Below are 25,342 nucleotides of genomic sequence, written 5' to 3' on the forward strand. Positions count from 1 at the left end.
GACCAAGCTACCCCTATCTCATATATAATGACTAAAATACTTCTAATACCTATGAGGTGGGGGTATGTTATTTCATTTCCATGATGTATTCTTATCTCATAGAAAATGAACAAAATACCCCTAATCCCTATTGAGGTAGGAAATTAACGGATGAGGGTATTTTGGTCATTTTATTACTAGATAGGGTTGTCTTGGTCATTTTCTATGTAGGGGTATTTTAGTCAATTTCCATGGGATAAAGGTATTTTGGTAATTTTATAAGATAGAGGAATCTAGTTATTTTCTACTAGATAAGGGTCTTTTGGCAATTTCTTATGAAAAGGGTGTTTTGGTCTTTTTTGATGAGATATGGGTATTTTGGCCATTTTATACAAGACAGAGTTGCTCTATGATTTTTTCCTCATTTTAGGATTTTTTTTGTAAAATTTTTAAATCATTATTTTTCAATTTATCTGTGATTTATCGTGGATAGAAAATCATATTACAGATATATACATAAACTTTGTGTAAATAAGTTTTGGTCATTTTACACGAGATACGGGTATTTTGGTCATTTTTCCATGATATGAAGGTATTTTTGTCATTTTTCATCATTTTTCAATAGATAGGGGTATGTTAGTTATTTTCTATGAAAAAGGGGTGTTTTAGTCATTTTCTATGAGTTATGGGTATTTTGCTCATTTTCTATGAAATTGAATGTTCTAGGTTTTTTCTTTTTTAGGATTTTTTTCTTTTTTATCTTTTCTTATTTTTCTTATTTTTTTTCATTTTTTGTGGATACACAAATAAGGATTTTCTACAAGGTAGGGGTGTTTTCTTTTCTTGAGAAATAACTTATATGACTGGGTTTTTTGTTTTCTCTAGTTTTTGGAGTAAATTTTAACCTGAGAATAAAAAATCATTGGCAAATATGGTGCATTTTTATCATGTAATTTTAATGTTTAGGAGAAACTATTGTACTAAGTTAATGAAAAATCTTGCTTGAGTTACATCGGTCTCTACTTGAAAATGAAGTTTACATAAGATAATGGGGCCTGTCTAGTCCTCAGAGAGCATGCATTCGTTGCAATATGCAAATAATGATGCAAACATCAAATAACAAATATCAGATAACATGGATGAGAAACAACAACAGGGAGGGTGATAGCCCATTGAAGGGATGCCTATTCAAACGCATCTGGTACACAAATGGTTCTTTAGTGAACAACCACCTATCATCTAGTGATATTCCTATATTTTTTAGCAGGTCCGGGTTGGTTTACCCATTTGGACTTGATGGTGTTCAACCATAGCGGGCATTGTGAAAACAACCAATCACTCCAAAAGCTTAAGCGGTTGGAGAAGGCGTTTTTTAATCTTTCATACTTTACCCCCCCTCACGAGTGGTCCTTCTTTCTTTGGGTTGGCCTGCACATGGCACGTGTGGCCCCACTTTTGGGTTTGACCATTGCATGTGGATTATTTTGCTATCAAGGAGGTTTGAACCCAGGCATTTGCTTTGATACCATGTGTAAACAACCAATCACTCCAAAAGCTCAAGCTGTTGGAGAAGGCGTTATTTATTCTTTTGTACTTTAACAGGGAATTCCCTTGTTTTGCAGAGGTTTTGAAAAAGGAAATCAGGAAAGACAGGAGTAATGGTAATGAGTGAGGGAAAATAGAGTGAAAGGTACAAATATACATGTAGAAAGGAAATAACTACATCTAAATAGAGGCTGAGAGCCCTGGGATCATGATATGGCTGCATGACCCCATAGCTGTATCAAGTGAGTAAAGAAAGAAAGAACAAAAAAGACTATTCATGATTGAGAGGTCAAGAAATAATAAATAAACTATCCACAAGAGATCTTGGAGAGTCCTTAGTAAAGAGCAGTTTGATTGTATTCAGAATCTCCTAGATGCCATATTATATAGGTTTGCATGAATTCGGTGCCCGCATATCGGCATATGGCCATGTGAACTACATTAAATAATGGTAAAGAGATTACACATGAATACAACTCATTTGTATATCTATGTTAACAAAAGAAAACTCATTCTCTTTTGGTAAACAATAATATTTTTGCTAACAATATGAACCCAATGTTATTAATGACGAGCAGAGCAATCACTACCCGATCACCGCCCGATCTCTAACTCTATTAACACATCTTGGGCTTCCAAACTATCTTTTCCAGCACCTTGGTTGATACTGTTGAGTCCTGATGGTTCACCAAGCAAATATTCACTTTCTTCCTGATTCTGTTCAACCCAGGGGTGTACCTCCAACCTTCTCAACCCATCGAGCTCTGCAGCCACCTCTTTCATCATCGGCCTTTCTTCTCCTCTCATTCTCAAGCACCTCTTTGCAAGATTAGCAACTGCATAGATTTGCTCTGTCCCTCCCTCATCCACAATTCGTTTCTCCAAGATTTGAAAGAGACGGTTTTCTTTCATTGACGAAATGAAATACATAGACAGATTTCTCTCATTCTCAGAACGCTCGAAGGAAACTGGCTTCACTCCTGTTAAGAGCTCCGCAAGAACCACTCCAAAGCTATAGACGTCACTCTTCTCAGTCAATTGACTTGTCTGAAAGTATTCTGGATCCAAGTACCCCAAGGTCCCTTGCACTAACGTGGTTATTTGAGTATAATCCAAAGGAACCAATTTTGAAGCTCCAAAATCAGACACTTTTGCTATATAATTGTCATCTAATAGTATGTTGGTAGATTTGACATCTCTGTGAATGATTGGAAAGGAAGTTGCAGAGTGCAGATAAGCAAGAGCTCCTGCAGCTTCAGCAGCGATTCTCAAACGATTTTCCCAGGAAATGGAAGACGCATGACCCTCATCATGGACATGGTGGAAGAGGGTTCCATTGGAGACGAATTCATAAACCAATAAGGGAACTTGGGTCTCTAAGCAACACCCCAACAGCTTCACTACATTCCTATGGTTGATCTGTAAGAGAATGGAAATCTCATTTATAAACTGATCAATTTGGATTCCATCCGCTACTCTTGATTTCTTTATGGCAACTATTCTATGGTCTGATAAAATTCCTTCGTAAACTGTACCATAACCCCCCCGACCAATGATTCGACTATCATTGTAATTGTCAGTTGCCCTTCTGAGCTCCTCTTCAGTAAAGATCTTGGTTGTCTCGGTAGCTCTTTTATGGAAAGAAATTTGTTGTTGTAATAACAATCCTCCGTTTTGTTGGAAGAATTTCTCTTTTAGTTTGATGAGCTTTTTTTTCCTTAATCCCCAATATATCCAGGAACTGCAAACAAGCAGAAACAGGAAGCCTACACATACACCTGTATCAACACACATGACATGAGTAACTTGTTGAAAAAGATTGAAAAATAAAGAGGTGATAGGACCACCACGCAGTTGATTCCGAGATGAGACCCACATGACGTGATATGGGGCACTCCCACGAGTTGAAATGTTCCCATTAGTTTTCCACCAAAGTGAAATGGTGGCTCTCACAAGGGCTCCAAAGGGTGACCTGATCTCTAATTATATAAACACTTAGTATGGGTGCAGAAATAACCCACCTTATCTAAATAACATAAGAGATGCAAGGCGCCCTAGCTTGCATAAAGAGCAGGAATAGGGCTCTTAATTGGATCCACATCAAGTAAATTCGGTTGCACTTAATGACATGGATCCAACCAAGAGCCCTTTTCTGGCTCTTTATGCAAGGGCACCCTTGCATCTATCATTCCTCATAACATAATACATTATTCATGCAAAATTAAATTTATTATGACTGAAAGTTTATGAGGTAATTAAGAAAGAGCCTGTGCTTAAAAATGTAAGGTAAGAGCTATATATATATATATACACTGATAAGCTATTTAATAGCTAGGGAAAAATTTACACGTATCCATATTTGATTGCTACAAAGAATTTTACATTTGTAAAGAATTTGATAGTTAAAGAAAACTTTATATTTATAAGGTTTTAGATGACCATGGAGCCACCTAAGTTATACCATTATACTTAATATAGATCAAATGTGTTATCATCTATCATGACTTGTTTATGAAAAAAATAAAGTGATGTGAGTATAATTTACTTCAACAATGGGGAGTTGGTAGCATGTCACAATCTACGAAGGTGTCAGGGGGTTCCACGTGAAAGCAAAATAGTCCCACATCGGAAAAGTGTAACGAAGTGGATGGGCTTATAAGGGAATGGCTTCCCCCCCCTTAACAGCTAGCTATGGAGGGCGAGTTCTGCCCGGATCCCAATAGTGGTATCAAAGTCGGGCACGTGGTAACCCCGGTTTGCCTCCGAGGATGGAAATATCCCTCGGGGAAGATCTCGGTAACCCCGGTATGCCTCCGAGGACGGAAAAACCCCTCAGGGAAGATCTCGTAGTTCCCACGTTCCTGCCGCATGGAGGGGCGAGATTGTCCACAGTGCTTCCACGTGGAGGGGGAGATTGTTGGAGGGTTCCACGTAGGGGTGCGTATTCGGTTAAAACCGAACCAAAAAAACTGAAAAGTTGAAACCATTACCCAAAATTGGATCCGAAACTGAAACCAGATAGGTGAGGAACCGAACCGAACCGAAAACCAAAATCGGTTTTTCGGTTTTAACCGAAAACCGTAATCACTAAAAATCATTAGATTGGGTCATTGGGTTTTTCTTTTTACTGAAAATCAAAGTGGGTCTGATGGAGGGTGAATGGAGAAGAAGATGGTTTGGTGGAGATTAAAATTAGAAGTGGAGATGGAGGCTAGGGAATATGGCGGCTGTGGAGGATTTTGCCGGATTCCGGCAAGGGTTCCCGGAGAAGGTCACAAAAGTGGCTGAAAAATGGAGATTGTGGTCGGAAAATGTGCAGAGAAGGTGGGGTTGCGTCGGATTTGCAAGGGGTGGTGGTGGTGGCACACGGGTGGAGACGAAGGTGGCTCGGATCCCTTCTCTGCACTAATACGAAGATGGCTCCAAGCCACAGTGAAATTTTACCCAAAACCATGGAGGCGAAGGTGGCTCAGATCCCTTCTCTGCACCATAGTGAAATTTCACCCAAAATAATTTTGTTAAAAATTTGTAATGGAGCCATGGAGGAGTGTAATGGAGGTAAAGACTACAAGTCACGTGGGTTGTCATAAGTTTGTAGGAGGATGTGAAAACCAGCCCATGATTTCAATAAACCAACCCATGGTTTTCAAGAAATGGTATTAGTGCTCAAAAAGTCAAAAGCTGTCAAAAGGCAAAAGCATTTTTAAATTCACTAAAAACAAATGTGCAAAGACCAAAGAGGACAAATAAAAGAGCAAATGGAATCTTAGCAAAAGCCACTATTCGGTTAATCGGGTAGAACCGAATTTTTTTAGCAAAAACCGAAGCCGAAACCGAAAACCGAAATTGGTACAAATTATAAACCGAAACCGAACCGAATCATAAAAAACCGAACCGAAATAACATATCAAATTCGGTTCGGTCGGTTATTTCGGTTTTAACCGAATAGTGAACACCCCTAGTTCCACGTGAAAGCAAAATAGTCCCACATCGGAAAAGTGTAACGATGTGGATGGGCTTATAAGGGAATGGGTTCCCTCCCCTTAACAGCTAGCTTTTGAGGGCGAGTTCTACCCGGATCCCAACAAAAGGGGACTGCTTTGGTAATGAGCTGCATTTGAGCCAAAGAAGAAAATTCAAAATAAAAAGTAGGGGAAGCTACCAAAACAAATTGGGTGGAAATTTATATTTTTATAAAAAAAATTACTAAAATTGCCAACTTTCCGGCAATCTATCCTTACTTTTAATTTTATGGATACATTTTATCTGAAGATCAAGTAGAGCGATTAAGTCTAAAAGGAAATGAAGAAGGGATTACCTAGAACAACTTGGATGGTTGGAAACTGTTTAGCTTTGCATCTATATCCGTCGCCATGTGTGCCCTCTGGGCAGATGCATTTATAACTTCCTTCCGTATTTTCGCAAATCCCTTCGTTGCAGGGATTAGGATTATCGGTGCACTCATCAACATCTACAGAGCCATCACAAGCAACAACATCTTTTGTTAGAGAGAGAGAGAGAGAGAGAGAGAGAGAGAGAGAGAGAGAGAGAGAGTAATAGTCGTGGTAGGGTTGTAACTCGGGTCGCATGGGTTGGGTTTTTCATAAGCCTAGCTTATCCTATCAGAGAAATTATCTCGGGTCAGGTCGGATTTTTAATGTTTAGCTTACTATAGTGATTAATTTCCAAGATTGTAGAAAACGACAAATCTTCACACCAAAAAACTCTAAAATTAAATTGTCAAGTGCAGAAATTTAAGAAGGAAACTACCTTTTGCACATCACAAACCAGATCACCTAAGTGGAAACAATTATATCAATATACTTGAAAATAATTTGGCATGTTATTTAAGAGATATTTGAGAAAATCATAGTAAACTTATAAGAGTCGGGTCGCATTTTGGATTTCAGTTTTTTTTTCTTTAAACCCTACCCAAGATTGGGTTGAATTCTTCAACATGAAACCCGACCCATGTATTTTTTGTTGGGGTCAATGCGGGTTGGGTTTTACCCGACCCAAGTCGCTGCCTTGAGAGAGAGAGAGAGAGAGAGAGAGAGAGAGAGAGAGAGAGAGAGAGAGCACCTTTGCATCCGTTTTTGAGATAAGGGTTGCCATCATAGCCATGGTTGCAATAACAACGATATCCAGGACCGTTGGTTGAATTAGCACAATTGCTATTCTGTCTACACGCATAAGTGGTTGAGTTTCTTTGAGCTTCATCGCATGTTATGTTCGATATCGCCCAGTCTAATGCTATTGGTAAAATTGGGACATTATTTTCAGATAAATCTTGACGGTAGATGAGGGATGGGTCGAAGGTAGAGTAATCTTCATCGACTAGAAAGGCATAGCTGCATGGACTGGCTTGGCTGTGGTTGACCACGCTTCGGAGAGTAACACTTAAGTCTTTGATACCCCTTGGGATGGAGGTCTGGCAACATCTAATTCCAGAGCAAGACCCATCGATCAATCTTTCCCTGTTAGTACAATTCGATGTACATCTGCTAATCAACTCTGAGTGTCCAATGGAGGCGTTGGTGTCACAACCTATGGCTGTGAATTTGTTACCTGTATTCGAAAACGTGTATGGGGAACCAGTAAAATTGATGGAGAGATTGGTTCCAGTGACCACGCTGGGGGAAGACGAGTAACAGTCCGATGCCATCCAGCCAGCAATGTGTAATCTCCCTTTTAAAGATATATCTAAAACCTCAATATTGTTGTCAATGAGTAGTTTGTGAGGGTCAACAGAGTGATTGCAGGTTAATTTGAACCCATTGATGGAACAAGCGGGATCTCCAGTGCCGAATGGGTAGGGAATGGTAACGTCACCGCATTTCTCTAGGCAGTCTTGTTTTGTTGTAGAAGATGCTAATGCTGTTGTTAGCCATAAGAGCTGAACCAACACAAGAAATACCATCTCTCCTTGTTTTCTTCTGTCTTCTTCCCTCCTACCTTTAGATTATATAATAAAGAATCCCGAAATATATAATATTTTATGAGTGAGGTTCTACGCTTCGAGAAAGAAAGAAAAGGTCAAACAAGGATTCAAGAGTTATAGTGCACACCAATGTCGGCACATTTGTCTCCATCTAGGCGTAGATTTTTTGTTTAACTAAAAGTAAGTCATGCATAAAGAGCGAAAAGTAGCCATGACTGACTAACAATAACCATGACCCTTCTCTTCATATTATTGGTTTGCAGATTTTGGGAGAGTATCCTCTTTATTAATGAACAAAACTTCCCACCTAACCATTGGAAAAACAGAGAGGAAACTGCCAATTCAAAATGAAAGAGACAACATAGAAGAAAGTTATATATGCAATAAATTTCAGACCCGTACGTGAGTTTTCTTCCTTCCTCGTGAGGGTTGGTTTCTAAAATCTATACCTAAGACCTTTACATAGGGTTATATTTGTAAAAGGCGATGATTTGTTCGCCCCCATGTAGGATTATGCGCCCCTCTTTTCAGATGATTTTGACGTCAAAAAGCATTATATTCTGCCCACATTTCAAGGTCAACGGAGGCGCATAATCCCACATTAGGGGCGAAAAAATTAAATCATCTCCCATTTGTAAAACACAAGAATATAACATCATGTGAAATGAGTTTCATGCTTCGTTATTTTCTTTTTCTTTTATTTTTTGGTGTGTTTATCTTCACCATATTTTCCTAACAAATTAGTTGTGCCAATGGGCTGCCAAAAAAAAAAACACAACTTGACCGAGGGTGGGCCCATGCCTGATTAGAACTGATTTTCTAAAAGATCTCTAAGCTTTAGTTACAATGAACTTTAAAAAAAAAATCAACACAATCAGGGCTGGCTTGAGTAGGTGGTCGGTCATCTATGAGACGATGGTGGGACAAGGTGATGGGCATTCTCGAGCCCTATTAAGATTGCATACTCTAATAACAAGGTGACAATTGGGCCAGGAGGGCGGCCCGGCCCAGCATGTGGGCTGTGCACGGCCCGTGTGCTATAGTGATGGGTCGTGTGAGGCATGGCCCAATAATATAATCTAACCTGGTCTGGTCTGCGGCCCATGATGGACTGGCAAGTAGCGCTGCAACTCGAGCCGGGTTTTACCCGACCCGCATCGACCCGACCCGAAAATAGCTTGGGTTGGGTTCAGGTTTCATGGGTTTCGGGTCGAGCCGGGTTGAGCATTCAAAAGCCCGCATGAATCTCGGGTCGAGCCAGGTTTGAAGGGGCCCGACCCGACCCGACCCGAGTTACATAAGTTATAGTATGTACATTTTTTTCTATTGTTAGTTAAAAGTTAAAAGTGAAAACTCACGCACCCACTGTTATTGTATGTGAGTGTAATTTCTGCTTCTATGAGTTGAGTTGATTCAAGTGTTTAATTTAGCATTGTTTGATTGTAATTACAACATTGTTTGATTACAGCATTGTTTGATTCAAGTGTAATGTGAGTGTAATTACATCATTGTTTGATTCAAGTGTAATTTTTGCTTCTATGAGTTGAGTTGCCTTGCCAAACAAGAATTTTCCTTAAAAAATTGCGTCAATATGAAAAAACCCGACCCGACCCGAACCGACCCGAGATTTATCATGGGTAGGGCCGGGTTTGGGAATCGTGGGTTTTCCGAAAAAAAACCCGACCCGACCCGACCCAAGATATTTCTCGGGTAGGGTTGGGTTCTCCAAAACCCGACCCGCCCGACCCGAGTTGCAGCCCTAATGGCAAGGCACGACACACGATTTTTATTTTTAAATATTTTTACTGAAAATACCCTCAACAACTAGAAAACGACTAGTTTAGGGTATTTTCGTGAGCTAAATGCTTTTTACCCAATTACCCCTTCCAACATCTAGAAAACGATTAGTTTGGGGGTATTTTTGTAAAGTGAATGTTTTCTTTGGAACTTTTCTGTTACCTGATAAGTGCGTGTGCATATGCTTTATCTCAACAGGATATTTTATTTTATTTTTTACTTTTTTATTTTATAGGTTGTGGATATAATTTACTCAAAGCTTTTTTTTCTATTAATGGTGAGTGGGTTTCTTTATAACCATGGAAAAATAAACGTGGATTTTTTTTTCCGGTTCTCTAATATTGAAATTCCATTCCAAAGATTTGTGTTTCTTCTTGTATTTCTTTGATTTTTACCTCTGAAATAGATTTCCTTTTCACAACTCTACTGTCTTGAAGAAGGTGATTGCAGATGGATATTGGTTATTTTAGAAAAGGGGAATAATCCTTTATTGTGAGCTTGCTCTATTAGGGCTCTTTGGGTGCATAATCTTATCTTTCTATGCTGCTTTCGTGGTTCAGTGATGACTTTTCCACCGATTCCTTAATCTTGATTTGCTTACTGAAATGTCTCAATTATGCTGTTTCTTTCTGTATATTTACTTGTTCTTTTTTCCTTAGTTTGTTAATGAATCATCCAATTATTTGTAGATAAACAACAAATTGATGGTACAAAGAGGTCTGCATAGCCACATGTGAAACCTTTTTTTTTTTTAAGAGCAATGATCAAATCCCCCATTATATGTGAATCATTTTTAACTCTTCTCTAACTTTTGCAATTTTTGCCCTGAAACTGATCTATAGCTAATAATTGGGGGCCTCCTAGGGATATTCTTATTTGTAAACAAACAAGAAACTTATGGTCAATTGAGGTCTACGATAGCCACATGTGAAACTTTTTTTTTGTTGCCGATGATCAAATCCCCATTCTATCTGCATCATTTTAAACTCTCTAACCTTTTCAATTTTTGCTTTGAAACAGGTCTGTGGCTACTAAATGGGGGCCTCATAGGGATTTTCACTTGGCAAAGAAATGTCTAAATCTAATGTTCCATAAGAAAAATCTGGCACCTCATAGCATTTTCCGTTCTTAGATTCTTCCACTTTAACTTTACCCCTTATAACACTTACCAAATTGAGCAATGGCTTGTTTACTTCTACAGATTCCAAGGAGTTAATAAATGAAGCGTCTGGCCGTCAGAAAATCCCAATTAAGCAGATCTATGCTGCCATGAACAATCTAAATGCTTTGAACTTCGTTGGCCACGGTATAGCAGGTGAATATCTATTTCTAACTGCTGCAGTATTACCCTCTATTTCATTCTCAGAGATCAGAATTTCATCAAATTAAAACAAAAAACACACATCTTTCTTCTAAATATTTGGCACAAATCACAGAGGACAAAATACTAAGCATGGGAACCCTGAGAAAAACTAATATGATGAACTGCAAAAAATATGTTGTTTTACTTTTACAAAATCTGGCAATAAAATGCTTTAAAGATAAAATACAATAGAAGTATATGTGAATGTGTAGTCATATATTTAACACAGTGCTGCTGAAGAAGCAATGTAAATGGTCAATTGAATGTTTCTAAACATTTTTTATCAATCACCATGTGTACAAATATGTGTCGTGATCTTAGAAGCACGAAGCGGGTGTGGGGGCGGAGGCTGAGGCTAGAGCGGGGGCGGGGAAGCGTGGGGTCTAGAAGAGTCTAAGTTTGGGAGCGTCATGGGAGCTTGTATGTAATATTTTCTTTATATATCTTTCAAAATTCAAGTACATCAAAACATAATAGTTTCTAACCATTTTCATATGTATCTTTCAAAATTTAAGTAATCTAAAAGCTAATTTCTAACCGTCTTCACCGTCTTCATTTGTGTGCACTCGTTCCTCGTGCCTTCTGAAGATGCACAAGCCTTTGTGCTTGGTCTAATGAAGTACTTTGAAGAGTTTGAGGAGTTTGATGAAAGGAAGTTGGTGATGGTGGGACTTATAGAGTAATAGAAGCAAAGCCCGGCACGTGGGCTTTGCATGGCCCGTGTGCTATAGTGAGGTCATGTGAGGCACGGCCCAATAATATAATCTAAGCTGGTCTGGCAAGGCACGACACACTATTTTTATTTTATTTTTTATATTTTTACTGAAAATACCCTCAACAACTAGAAAACGACAAGTTTTAGTGGTATTTTCGGGCGTTAAATACTTTTTACCCAATTACTCCTTCCAACATCTAGAAAATGATTAGTTTTGGGGTATTTTGGTAAGTTAAATAATTTTCATGTATATCCTCCCAACAACTAAATCACTAGGTATATTGGTAAGTTAAATAAGTTTCATGTATACGCTAGTTTTGGGGTATTTCGGTAGGACCCAGTTAGATTTCATTTACGGCATCATTCCCCTTTCCCAAAGTATGGTCTGCATTTCGGATACGGGATTGGAAGCTGCTAGGCACTTATATCGGTCTCTACTTGAAAATGAAGATTTTACGTAAAATAATGGGGCTTTCCTAGGCTTTAGAGAACACGGATTCATTGGGTGACTACTCGTTGAAGGCATGCCTATGCGGATGGGTCCGAGGTACGTACGTGGTTCTATCGTGGATAGCCACCTATCATTTAGTGGTATTCTTCTGATTTTTTTAGCATGTTTGGGTTGGTTTACACTTATGGACTTCATGGGGTTCAACCGCAGCAGGGTTTTCCTTGTTTTTCGGAGGTTTCGAAAAAGGAAATGATGAAAGAAAGGAGAAGTGGTAGTAAGAGAGGGCGAAATACAGTGTGAAAGGTGCAAATATACATGTAGAAAGGAAACAACTATATGTAAGCAGAGGCCAAGAGCCCCGGGATCATGACATGGTTGCATGACCCATAGCTGTATCAAGTGAGAAAGACACGAAGAACAAAAAAGACTATTCATGATTGAGAGGTCAAGAAAAAATAACTAGATTACTCACCAGAATCTTGGAGTCATAAGAAAAGATCAGATTGGGGAATCTCGGACCGCCGGGAGCAAGAGGCCTCTCAGGAATGTGTTATAAACAATTTGGGCATTGGGTCCCATTGAGGCCACATACTCCATTGAGGCGGAGATTAGAGTGGTGCATCAAGGAATAAGGTTGTTGATCATAATCCATTGGATAAGGTGATAGTAGAAGGAGACTCCTTGAATTGGATAAGGTTGCTTGAATAGTTATCATATTGGGTGGAGGGTTCGTCATTCTCTTTCCATCATGTAAGGTGATCGACTAATAGCGAGGCCGATAGGCTAGCTAGGGAGGGGCATCGAGGGTGGAGTTGGAAGTATATGATTTCCTTACTCCTTAATGTGTTGTTGTCTTTTGTTGCCTTTTCCTTTCTTGTTGTTTGTTCTTGATTATCTTGATCGTGGGGGTTGTCCCATTCTTCCTATCTTTAATTTAATCCATTTCCATGAGAGAGAGAGAGAGAGAGAGAGAGAGAGAGAGAGAGAGAGAGAGAGAGAGAGAGAGAGAGAGAGAGAGGGGGGGGAGTAGTTTGATGGTATTTGAATCTCTTAGATGAAATATTATATAGGTTTGCATGTGAATTCGGTGCCCTCGTCGGGGCATGCGAACTACATTAAATAATGGCAAAGAGATTACACATAAATACAACTCTTTTTTATATCTATACTTATAATAGAAAACATTCTATTTTGGTCAACAATAATCTTTTTGCTAACAATAAGAACTTAATAATCTTAATAACGAGCATCGCAATCACCGTCCGATCTCTAACTCTAATAAGACGTCTTTGGCTTCCAAACTATCTTTCCCAACACCTTGGTTGCTGTTGTAGAGTCCGGATGGTTCACCAAGCAAATATTCACTCTCGTTCTGATTCAGTTCAACCCAAGGGTGTACCTCCAACCTTCTCAACCCATCGAGCTCCACAACCACCTCTTTCATCGTCGGCCTTTCTTCTCCTCTCATTCTCAAGCACCTCTTTGCAAGATCAGCAACTGCATAGATTTGCTCTGTCCCTCCCTCATCCACAACTCGTTTCTCCAAGATTTCAAAAAGACGGTTTTCTTTCATTGACGAAATGAAATACATAGAAAGATTTCTCTCTTTCTCGGATCTATCGGAAGAAACTGGTTGCTCCCCTGTTAAGAGCTCCAAAAGAACCACTCCAAAGCTATAGACATCACTCTTCTCTGTTAATTGACTTGTCTGAAAGTATTCCGGATCCAAGTATCCTAGGGTCCCTTGCACTAACGTTGTTATTTCAGTATAATCCAAAGGAACCAATTTTGAAGCTCCAAAATCAGACACTTTTGCTGTATAATTTTCATCTAATAGTATGTTGGTAGATTTGACATCTCTGTGAATGATTGGTAAGGAAGTTGCTGAATGCAGATAAGCAAGTGCTCCTGCAGCTTCAGAAGCGATTCTCAAACGGTTTTCCCATGAAATGGAAGACGCACCACCCTTGCCATGGGCATGGTGGAAGAGGGTTTCATTGGAGATAAATTCGTAAACTAGTAAGGGAACTTCAGTCTCCAAGCAACAACCCAACAACTTCACTATATTCCTATGGTTGATTTGTAAAAGAATAGAAATCTCATTTATAAATTGCTCGATTTGGATTCCATCGGCTACTCTGGACTTCTTAATGGCAACTATTCGATGATCTGCTAAAATTCCTTTGTAAACTGTACCATAACCCCCTCGACCAATGATTCGATTTTGGTCATAATTGTCAGTTGCCCTTCTAAGTACCTCTTCAGTAAAGATCTTGGCTGTATTGGTAACACTTTCATGGGAGGAAATTTGTTCTTGTAATAGCAAGCCTCCATTTTGTTGGAAGAATTTCTCTTTTAGTTTGATGAGCTTTCTTTTTCTTAGTCCCCAGTATATCCAAGAACTGCTAATAAGTAGAAACAGAAGGCCTACACATACACCTGAATCAACACACATGACATGGGCAAGATGTTAAAATTATCAAGGATTGGGAAAGAAAGACGTAATGGGACCCCATGTAAATAATTCTTGGGAGAGATGAGACCCCCTTTATGTGTGATACAAGGCATCCTCACGAGTTGAAATGGTCCCATCTAGTTTCCACAAGTGGGACTCCATTTACAGACCTCCAAAGGTAGACTCGAGAGGGACCTCGTCTTTGATAGCTATATAAACATTGAGGATGGAGAAACAATCCACATTATCTAAATAATGTAATACAAAGTATTTCATGTGTGTGGGCGCTGCCGCCTATGCATTAGAGAGAGAGAGAGAGAGAGAGAGAGAGAGAGAGAGAGAGAGAGAGAGAGGATTTAGTAAATGTGGATTTAGTAAATGTCTTAGGGGATCGATTGTTTTCCATAGGAGGACTTTCCATAGGGTTGAAATTTCGCAATCTAAAATATGGGTTCATTTGGAGAAAATAGGACAGAAGAAAAGTCCTCCACAACCTATTGTTTCCCTTTTAAATTTACTTGTAGTGTAAATCATTTTGCATTTAGAAGTTGGTATTTTCACCCTTCCCAATAAGCTCCTTTTGAGCCAAGGAAGAAAACTCTAATAAAAAGTAGGCAAAGGTACCAAAAAAATCGCGTAGAAATTTATATTTTTAATTATCATTTCGTGGCTGGCTCTCACATGCAAGAGCCAGCCACGAAATGCCTTTCTTCTTTTTTATAGAATGATTACTCTCTCTCTCTCTCTCTCTCTCATGAGATCAACCCCAGTGGGAAAAGCCCTTCACCATCGTTCTAATATATGAACGTCGGTGTATATATAAAATTAGGGACGTTTTTTCAGAACGCCGGTGATAGAATGTCGGTAATAAGCATTTTTGTTTTAGTGGCCCTTTGAGTTTTATTGCAAAATTTTGTTTGAAGAGGTAAGAGGGAATTACCTAGAACAACTTGGAGGGTTGGAAATTGGCAACCAGATCCGTCTTCCCCATAATCACCAAGTGTGCCCTTTGGGCATCTGCAAGAATAGCTTCCTTCCGTATTATGGCATTTCCCATTTTTGCAGGGCTTTGGATAACCGACGCACTCATCAATATCTACAAAGCCATCACAAGCAACAGCATCTCTCGTTAGGACTTAAATAAACATATTCCAATAGAGGAGATTCCATTTTCTTATACAAAAGGAGTTGCAAAATGATGCTAACGAGTTATACTTTTTTGTCATCTTTATAATATTGGTGAGCTGACATGAGAAAATTCCCGGTCAACCAACTCAACCAGTTTCTCTACCATGTTTTGGTTTGAGTGTTTGCATAGAGAATGAGAAAGAATACCTTGGCATGCATCAGGAAGGTAAGGGTTCCCTTCGAACCCCTTTGGGCAATAGCAACGATACCCACCACTGTCTGAATCGTTACAGGTATTTTTCGAGCCGCATGGATAAGTAGAAGTGTTTCTCCGAGCTACTTCGCACTTTTCATTCCCTATCACCCAGTCTAGTACCCTTGGGAACTTTCTCTTATTTTCATCAGAGAAATTTTGAACGGAGATGAGTGGAATGGAGAAATTGAAGTAATCCTTTTGGACTAAAAAGGCGTAGCTACATGGACTGAAATCCTTGGTGAGATTATGGTAGCTAAAGCTTCGAAGGGAGAATTTCAAGTACTTGAGATCCTGTGGGATAGAGGTCTGGCAACAGCCAATGCCGGAGCACGTGTCGTTTCTTAAGAGCTCTTTGTTAGCGCAAAATGAGAGACATCCAGTAGTGAAGTCTTTACCACTGGGGCCTCTGATCAAGGCCTCGGTGTCGCAGCCAATGGCAGTGTATGTTTTGTGTACTGGAAAACGTGTATGGGGTTCCTGTAAAATTAGTGGACGCACGGGACCGATTGCCCCCGGGGTCCGTCTCGGAGTAACAGTTCCATCCCATCCAACCATCAATGCGTATTTGCCCCTGTAACAAAATCTCTAGAACCTCAAGGTTGGTATTAGAAACAAAACGCTTTGGAGGGTTGAATGTGTGATTGCAGGTTATGTCGAAGCCTTGAATGAAACAGTTGGGATCTCCAATGCCAAAAGGATAGGGAATGGTTATGTTGCCGCATTTATCTTGGCACCCAGGTTTAGCTATTGAAGATGCTAATGCTGTTGTTAGCCATAACAGCTGAAGCAACACATAAAGTGCCATCTCTCCTTTGTTTTTGTATATCTCTTCTTACCTACTTATTACATAAAAAGAGAGAAGCCCGGATGATATATATAATATTTGATCAGAAAGGTTGTAAGCGATATCATCTGTTTCTACGCTCCGAGAAAGAAATTAAGGAAATGTGAAGCAAGGATTGAAGCTAGTGTCATACGCGTTGGATAAAAAATGACACATTTGCATGTTAATACCTTCGTGCAATGGGGACACATGAATTTAATGCTCAAATCATTTTCCTTGTAATAATGTTTGGCTTGATTGTGAGCTATTTTCATTAGCGGGACAAAGTAGGAGAAACTTTCCATGACCCAAAATATCAAGTGATCTTAACCTTTTGATTTGTTCCATTTAAATAGTTAATTAGAAAATAAGAAGGCAAATGGTCCATATTCATTTATGTGGCCCTCTAAAAGCAAAGCTCGTCTATACTAATTATCATTCAAAGTTTTGGGGTGCCATGTCAGCTCGAGGGGTGTTTGGTTGCCAACTAGCAACGGAATTACTAGGAGATTACTTAAGTAGTTAGTCCAACTGGAATTCGTTTTAAACTCTACCAAACCACTAGCAAAACACCTAAAAATGTGGCTTTTTTTATTGTGGTAAAATCCAGGGCTTCACCAAATCAACTAGTAGAAAATGCACCATCTTCTACCTTTTAACTATTCTGATATATGTTTACATTACAACCAGGCAACATTATAGGAAGTCCTACTCAAAGACTACTTAAAGACAACCTTCCGTACTACTATTTCACCAAAAGACCACTAGACTACTACTGTAACACTTGACTACTATTGTACCAAGGTAGTTAAGAATGCCAAACAGACCCGTAGTCTGTCTTGATATTTTGGTTTGTGAATACTAATCTGGTTTACCGGGTGGTCTTAACAACTTGAAGGGCAATTATCGTCCCATCTCCAATTCCAATAAGTTTTGGGGTCGCAGACTATCTTCCCCAACTCCAAGGCTGCTATTGTAGCTTCTTGATGGCTCAGCTACCAAACATTGGGTCTCTTCATGGTTTTGTTCAACCCAGGAGTGCACTGCCAACCTTCTTAACCCATCGAGCTCCGCAGCTACATCCTTCATTAACGGCCTTTCTTCTCCTTTCACTTTCAAGCACCTTCTTGCAAGTCCAGCAACTGCATAGAGTTGCTCTATCCCTCCCTCATCCACAATTCGATCGTCCAGGATTTGCAAGAGGCGGTTTTCTTTCATCGATGAAATGAAATACATTGATAGGTTTCTCTCATCCTCGGACCTCTCGAGAGAAACTGCTTTCTTCCCTGTTAAGAGCTCCACAAGAACTACTCCAAAGCTATACACATCACTCTTCTCTGTTAGTTGACTTGTTTGAAGGTATTCTGGATCCAAGTACCCCATGGTCCCTTGCACTAAAGTGGTTATTTGAGTATAATCCAAAGGAACCAGTTTTGAAGCACCAAAATCAGAAACTTTTGCCGTGTAATTTTCATCTAATAGTATGTTGGTAGATTTGATATCTCTGTGAATGATTGGCAAGGAAGTTGCTGAGTGCAGATAAGCAAGTGCTCCTGCGGCTTCAGCGGCGATTCTCAAACGATTTTCCCATGAAATGGAAGGCATATGACCCTCACCATGAAAATGGTGGAAAAGGGTTCCATTGGAGATAAATTCATAAACCAATAAGGGAACTTCAGTTTCCAAGCAACAACCCAACAACTTCACTACATTCCTATGGTTGATTTGTAAGAGAATAGAAATCTCATTTATAAACTGCTCGATTTGCATTCCATCTGCTACTTTGGACTTCTTAATAGCAACTATTCTGCGATCTGATAGAATTCCTTTGTAAACAGTACCAGAACCCCCTCGACCAACGATTCTACTATGGTCATAATTGTCAGTTGCCCTTTTGAGCTCCTCTTCAGTAAAAATCTTGGTTGTCTCGATAGCACTTTCATGGAAAGGAATTTGTTGTTGTAATAACAAACCTCCGTTTTGTTGGAAGAATTTCTCTTTTAATTTGATGAGCTTTCTGTTCCTTAGTCCCCAGTATATACAAGAACCGCTAACAAGTAGAAATACTAAGCTTATACATACACCTGCATTAACACACATGACACGAGTGAGATATTGAAATCGTAAAGGATCGAGAAATAAAGAGGTGATGGGACCTCCATGCAATCAATTTATGGGAGAGATAAGAGCCCCCATGACAGCATCCCATGAGTTGAAATGGCCTCATCTGTTTTCCACAAAGGTGATGTGGTGAAACTTCGTTTCGATACCTTCATGCAATCGATTTTTGGTAAACACAAGAGAATATCAGATCTCATATGATCGGATTGTGTGGTGGCATATCTGTAAGTGCTTATTTAAGCACCTTTTACTCGTTAATGAAAATTGTCCGAGATTAATCAAATCCAAAATCCCAATTATTAAAGCAAATTACAATCACACATGAGTTCGTCATTTTATTTTCTCATATAACAATGAAATCATAATACATAGTTGATAAGGCATTTAATCTACTAAAGTCCGTATAATGATGTGTATGGTATCATAGAATTTTTGGAGATTTTTTAAAAGAATTTTTAGCCATTTTGCAATAAATTTAACTGAGTGAAATGAAAACTCAGCGAGGATAAAAGAAACTCAATGAAGTAATTAATAACTCAATTATTTGATGAATTTTTTTGCAAGAAAAATTGGGTACAAATTTCTAGAAATTAACCTAACCTACAACTGTCATTAACAAAAGGAAAATTGAAAAAAATAAATACCATAAAAAAAAGGGTATTTTGAGAATTTATAAATAAAAAAAATGGCTATTTGGAGAAAGACAAGATGATAAGGATGTTGTACGGTCTTTGAAAATTTTTACTATTTTTAAAGAAATTATAGGCATAAAATTTCTCCTTGCCTTCAATTATACTGATTGATTTTTTTTTTTGAAGAGTTAGAACAATTATAACCTCTAAAAAGAAGATTAAGAACAGATTACCTATAAGAACTTGGGTGGCTGGAAAATGAGTAGAGTCGGGAATGCAACTTTCCCCGTCATTCGTGTAATTGCCATGAGTGCCGTTTCGGCAACTGCAACGATAACCTCCTTCAGTATTATGGCAATCCCCATTGATGCAGGGATTTGGATTAAGCGCGCATTCATTAATATCTACAGAGCTCTCACAAGCAAGAACATCTTTCGTAAGTACTTAAATAAATACTCCTATGAGGAGTGATGGATGAAAGGGCCCTCTTTATGCGAGGGCCGGAGAAGGGCCCGTGATTAGATCCACGTCCATTTTTAAGTCGGTTGAGAAACTGAATTCGGTTGCACTTGATGACGTGGATATATCCAAGGGCCGTTCTTTAGCCCTTGCATAAAGGGGCCCTTGCATCTATCATTCCTCCTATGTGGGAAACAACGATAATTTGCCAAAGAATAGTAACTGATTTTCCAAGGTGAAGGTCATGTTTGGCAACCGTGAAAATTTTGTGTGGAATATTTGTTATAGTATAAATGATTAAATAACACCAACTCTAATGGCTTAAGCTTTCGGAGTAATTGCTTGTTTCACATGCTAAGCTATAGCTTAAGAGGTCCTGTTTTTTTTGTTTTTTTTTATCCCAATGACTCATTGATTTTAAAAATCCACATGTAGGCCAAAACCCAAAAAATGGGGGCCCCACGCGAGGGGGAGTGTTGGTATAAATGATTGAATCATGTCAACTCTAACCGCTCCTTGCGGCCATATGTCCTCCTTCCACTCTTCGCCTTTAAAGATATTGCGTATAAAGAGAGCTTAAGCTTTTGGAGTAGTTTCTCAATATTAGCTTACAAGTGTTGAGAGAGGGGTATAGGGAGAGGGAGAGGGAGAGGGAGAGGGGGAGGGGGAGGGGGAGAATTGATAGGACTTGAGTTAGGAGATGGTTCGAAGTGGCTGAAAAATAAGGAAAACAGAAACTCCGTTTTGAGTTTGAGTTTTTCTTTTCCCTGTTTTCTACCCACTTCTCATCCTCACCTCACGCATACTCATAGTGAGGAAAATTCCATTTTAAACGGCCTTTTTTTTTAATAACACGTGTTTTGCAGGTTTTCCATTTAAGACTTCAGTTAAAACATTTTATGACAAAAAACTCCGTATTTATAGGGAATTTTTTAATAGGCGTTTTAAACACTCTATAAACCAATTAGAGGAGATTCCATTTTCTTATACAAAAGGAGTTGCAAAATGATGCTAACGAGTTATACTTTTTTGTCATCTTTATAATATTGGTGAGCTGACATGAGAAAATTCCCGGTCAACCAACTCAACCAGTTTCTCTACCATGTTTTGGTTTGAGTGTTTGCATAGAGAATGAGAAAGAATACCTTGGCATGCATCAGGAAGGTAAGGGTTCCCTTCGAACCCCTTTGGGCAATAGCAACGATACCCACCACTGTCTGAATCGTTACAGGTATTTTTCGAGCCGCATGGATAAGTAGAAGTGTTTCTCCGAGCTACTTCGCACTTTTCATTCCCTATCACCCAGTCTAGTACCCTTGGGAACTTTCTCATAGTTTCATCAGAGAAATTTTGAACGGAGATGAGTGGAATGGAGAAATTGAAGTAAGCCTTTTCGACTAAAAAGGCGTAGCTACATGGACTGAAATCCTTGGTGAGATTATGGTTGCTAAAGCTTCGAAGGGAGAATTCCAAGTACTTGAGATCCTGTGGGATAGAGGTCTGGCAACAGCCAATGCCGGAGCACGTGTCGTTTCTTAAGAGCTCTTTGTTAGCGCAAAATGAGAGACATCCAGTAGTGAAGTCTTTACCACTGGGGCCTCTGATCAAGGCCTCGGTGTCGCAGCCAATGGCAGTGAATATGTTTTGTGTACTGGAAAACGTGTATGGGGTTCCTGTAAAATTAGTGGACCCACCGGACTGATTTTTCCCGGAGGCCGTCTCGGAGTAACAGTCCCATCCCATCCAACCAGTAACGCGTATTTGCCCTTCTTGTAACAAAATCTCAAGAAACTCAATTTTGCGACGGTATAGGAATGGCTTCGGAGGGTTAAAGGTGGTGTTGCAGGTTACGTTGAACCAGTCGTTGATGAAACAGTTGGGATCTCCAATGCCAAAAGGATAGGGAATAGTGACGTTGCCACATGTATCTTGGCACCCAGGTTTAGCTATTGAAGATGCTAATGCTGTTGTTAGCCATAACAGCTGAAGCAACACATGAAGTGCCATCTCTCCTTGTTTATTTTAATCTCTTCTTACCTACTTATTGCATAATAAGAGAGAAGCCCGGATGATATATATAATATTTGATGAGAAAGGTTGTAAGCGATATCATCTGTTTCTACGCTCCGAGAAAGAAATTAAGGAAATGTGAAGCAAGGATTGAAGCTAGTGTCATACGCGTTGGATAAAAAATGACACATTTGCATGTTAATACCTTCGTGCAATGGGGACACATGAATTTAATGGCAAGGCCCCACCACAATCGCATCGTGAACACCAATGTTACCACATTTTTCTCCATCTATGCGAGTGGCGCTAGCATTCCCCAAACATTAGGAAGTCTCTGGGATAGATTTTTTTTTTTTTGGTCAATAGTCAGTCGTGCATCAATAGCGATCGAAAAGCAGCCATGACTGACTCGACCAAGACCTCGTGTTATTGGTTTGAAGAAAGTTATGCTGTGAATTTCAGACCCGTGAGGCATCTTCCTTCCTTGCGAGGGTTGGTTTCTAAAATCTATAACCATGACCCGTGTTCAACTTTTTTTTTTTTTTTTCTTTTTTTTTTTTTTTGGTGTGTTTATCTTCACCATATGGTCCATATCTGTCTAATGAATTAGTGCCGCCAATGGGGTGCCAACCAAATACACAACCTGGCCTCGGGTCGGGTGGGCCCATGCCTAATCTAATCTAATCTAATCTAACTACTATATATAAAGGCAAAATGATGGGTTAATTTCTTCCACCCTTTGCCTTAATTTCCCATTGTATCCCGCCTTGAATTTCATTAAACTTCCACATATATTCTTTTTCTGCTGCTTCTTTTTTGTCATTTCTGCTTCTTTTATGCCCCTGCAGATGCGTCAAAAAAAGACGCCAGCTGTCACCTTTTTTTAATATATTTTATCTACTACAATTTCTTTTCTTTTACCATTAACCCCTTTGCTGATATCTAACATCTATCTCTATTTGAAATTATTTGAGGGTAAAATCGTCAATCTACATACAAAAAGTACCGACGAAAGGTAACTGTCTATGACAATTACGGCAAAAAAACTACCAAGAAGAGGTATAGACATATGACAATGACGAAAAAACTACTTTATATTACTCATGTAGGACACTTGCAAAAAATTGGCGGATTCCGGGCACCTCAAGAGGAACAACAATTATGGAAACCTCTATCGATTGGAGGGCTAGGATCAGCCTATGGAAATGATGTTACGGGTACAACCGATTGATGTTGTGTTCCATCACATTGATGGTTTGGATCAACCTATAACCCTCTATCGATCGAAGGGTTAGGATCAACCAATGAAAATTATATTTGGGGCACAACCTATTTAGACAGTGGTCCATCTAATGGACGGGTTGGATCATCCTATGGAACGGGCCATACCTTACATTTTAATAAAGTGAGGAGTGCGATCATCAAAATACGGCGAAGGCAGTATCAAAATATGTGATTCCGTGCCATTATCAAAATATGGTAGTATAGACACCCCATTTTGACCAGACCCTAAAACCCTTCAAATCAAATAAAGTCCCGAAACCGAACAAGGTTCCGAAACCTGTCCTTGAAATTTCAAAAAAAAAAAAAAAATCATGTCCCGAGCGCCAAAAGAACCTGAAAACCCAAAAAATGCTAATTTTGCAAATCATTGTTGAAGCCTTCATGGAACCCGAGTGACCCCGGACCCCGTTGATATCCTCTGCTCGGTCGCCCTAGTTCCCTCCATTTGTGGGAAAATAGAAATATTACAAAATACCCCGGTGGGTGCCAATATCATTTCCCTAGAGATCAAATGAAAGAGAAGGTCATATGCACCTTCCCTTTTCTTACTTAGACCCCCCTATAGTATAGTAAATACACCAAAGAGGATTGTCCAAGAAGAAAAGGGGGTAATCATGCCATTTCCTTCCTTTAATTTTCATTCTTTTTCTCTCTCTGGACCACTCCATCTTGCTTGGACTACTCTTGAAGGTACAAATAAAAGGTCAAGATACATTAGGGGTGGTTGTCCAAGAAGGAAATGGGGAGCCGAATATATCATTTAACCTTGGGTATGTTTTACCTGGCCGCCCCCTCCTTGTGCAAAGAATCAGTTACATATACACTCGAATGGGCTGTCCAAGGGAGGTTTGGAGGGAGGCCGAATATAGCATTTCCCTTACATAAGAAGGGATCGGCTAGGGTTTCTGGGAGAGAGGGTTTTCTTCATTTGGTGGTCCCACCAAAGAGAGAGATGGAGGGCTAAGATCAACTTAGAAGAAAGACCTAAGTATAAAGCTTTCACTGAATTAGGGTTTGAGGGGGATTTCATTTTGACTCTCCCGAGTTATGACCGCATCAACCGTGTCAACCGCATTCTTTGCCATATCCACACTGAGTCGACAAGGATTTTTCTTGACCTTGTTCCGCGTCACATCCGTGTTTTTAAACGCCGATTCTAATTGAAAACTGCTGACAATAATCAAAACCAAGAAACTTGAAAATGAAAATAGGATATGGAGATCCTTCATTAAAGCCCAAAGGAAATGTCTTTTAAGACTAGCATGTTTTCGTTAAGGAGATGACCACGTATGGCATGGACCCACTGTCATATGTACGGCAATGAGGTCCATGGATGGCCTTGGCCATCATAAATCAGGCATATTACCCTTATCCCAAATTCCCAACCTCATGTTGAAAATAATTCAAACGTGTTATCAATTCCTAGCTTTTCTTTAAATGCACTTTGGTGACTCAAGGAGAATTCAATTTAGAGCATTGCAGATCACCAACATGTTTACAAAAGCACTTCCAAAAGAGAAGTTTTTCTATGTTACATGACGTCCTTGACATGTTTACAAAAGCACTTCCGAAGGAGAAGTTTTGGAAGTTACATGGGCCGGAGTGCTGAAAATAATTCAAATGTGTTAACCTTTATTAATTCCTAGTTTTTCTCTAATTTTATTTTAGGAGATTAGGTTAGCTTTTATCTTGGAAAGTTATTATATTCTTATGGAACTTTATTATGTTCCTATTTAGGGATTTCTCCTATCTCTCTTTATCGTTTAACATTCTCTAATTAAGGCAGGATGGTAGTGTAAAACCTACCATTTTGCTCTTATTATTATTGCTTTCTAAATAAAGAGAATTTATTTCCTTCCTTCTTTTTCTTAAAAACCTTCATTTCTTTTGTATTTTTTCTTAATTAGTTGTCGAATCATAAGGAGGGGAACCCTACATCCTCATTCGATGATTCTATATGTTGTTCAAGCATGATGAAAAAAATACGTTCCTAAAGAAGACTTAAGCTATTTTTTTAGCAATGTCCCAATTTTGCGAATGACCCATCAATTCAACGGTCCCAATTGCCAAGCACATATGCCATCTGTGTCTTGGATCATGCTTTGCTTTGGAATTTTAGAAAGCTTTATACAAGAGAGTGTACGTGCAGGGTTATTTTTGGAACAAGCTTATTTTTTGGAATAAGCAAGCAATAGCCGTTTCTAACTAAAGAAGGATGTTACCATTTCAATCAATGACATTCCATCTATGGGTCCCTTCTTTTGTTTATTAACACCCAAGAGCTTGTGCTGGGTATATTAATTTTTTCCAAAGAGTTGGGCTGAAAAGTGGGGAGAGAAAGCTCTTGCATTGCTTTGAAAAGGCTCGTCTCTTTCTCTACTTC

At 39.2% G+C, this 25,342-nt stretch overlaps 1 protein-coding gene across 1 annotated transcript; it reads right to left on the minus strand.

Annotated features, from left to right (window-relative positions):
• Positions 1-2,118: 2,118 nt before the first annotated feature.
• Positions 2,119-21,894, minus strand: LOC143865061 (uncharacterized). The gene is made up of 6 exons (XM_077375778.1): positions 20,811-21,894; positions 19,440-19,610; positions 13,051-14,230; positions 6,607-7,475; positions 5,843-5,995; positions 2,119-3,302 (listed from the first exon to the last, which is right to left on the minus strand). Exons 1-6 carry the CDS (start codon positions 21,670-21,672, stop codon positions 2,119-2,121), a joined length of 4,419 nt encoding a protein of 1,472 aa, XP_077231893.1. The 5' UTR covers positions 21,673-21,894.
• Positions 21,895-25,342: the final 3,448 nt, after the last annotated feature.

The sequence above is a fragment of the Tasmannia lanceolata genome, unplaced genomic scaffold (genome assembly GCF_043159265.1).
Source record: "Tasmannia lanceolata isolate RefF3 unplaced genomic scaffold, GAP_Taslan_0.1 ptg000003l, whole genome shotgun sequence".
Taxonomy (NCBI): Eukaryota; Viridiplantae; Streptophyta; class Magnoliopsida; order Canellales; family Winteraceae; genus Tasmannia; species Tasmannia lanceolata.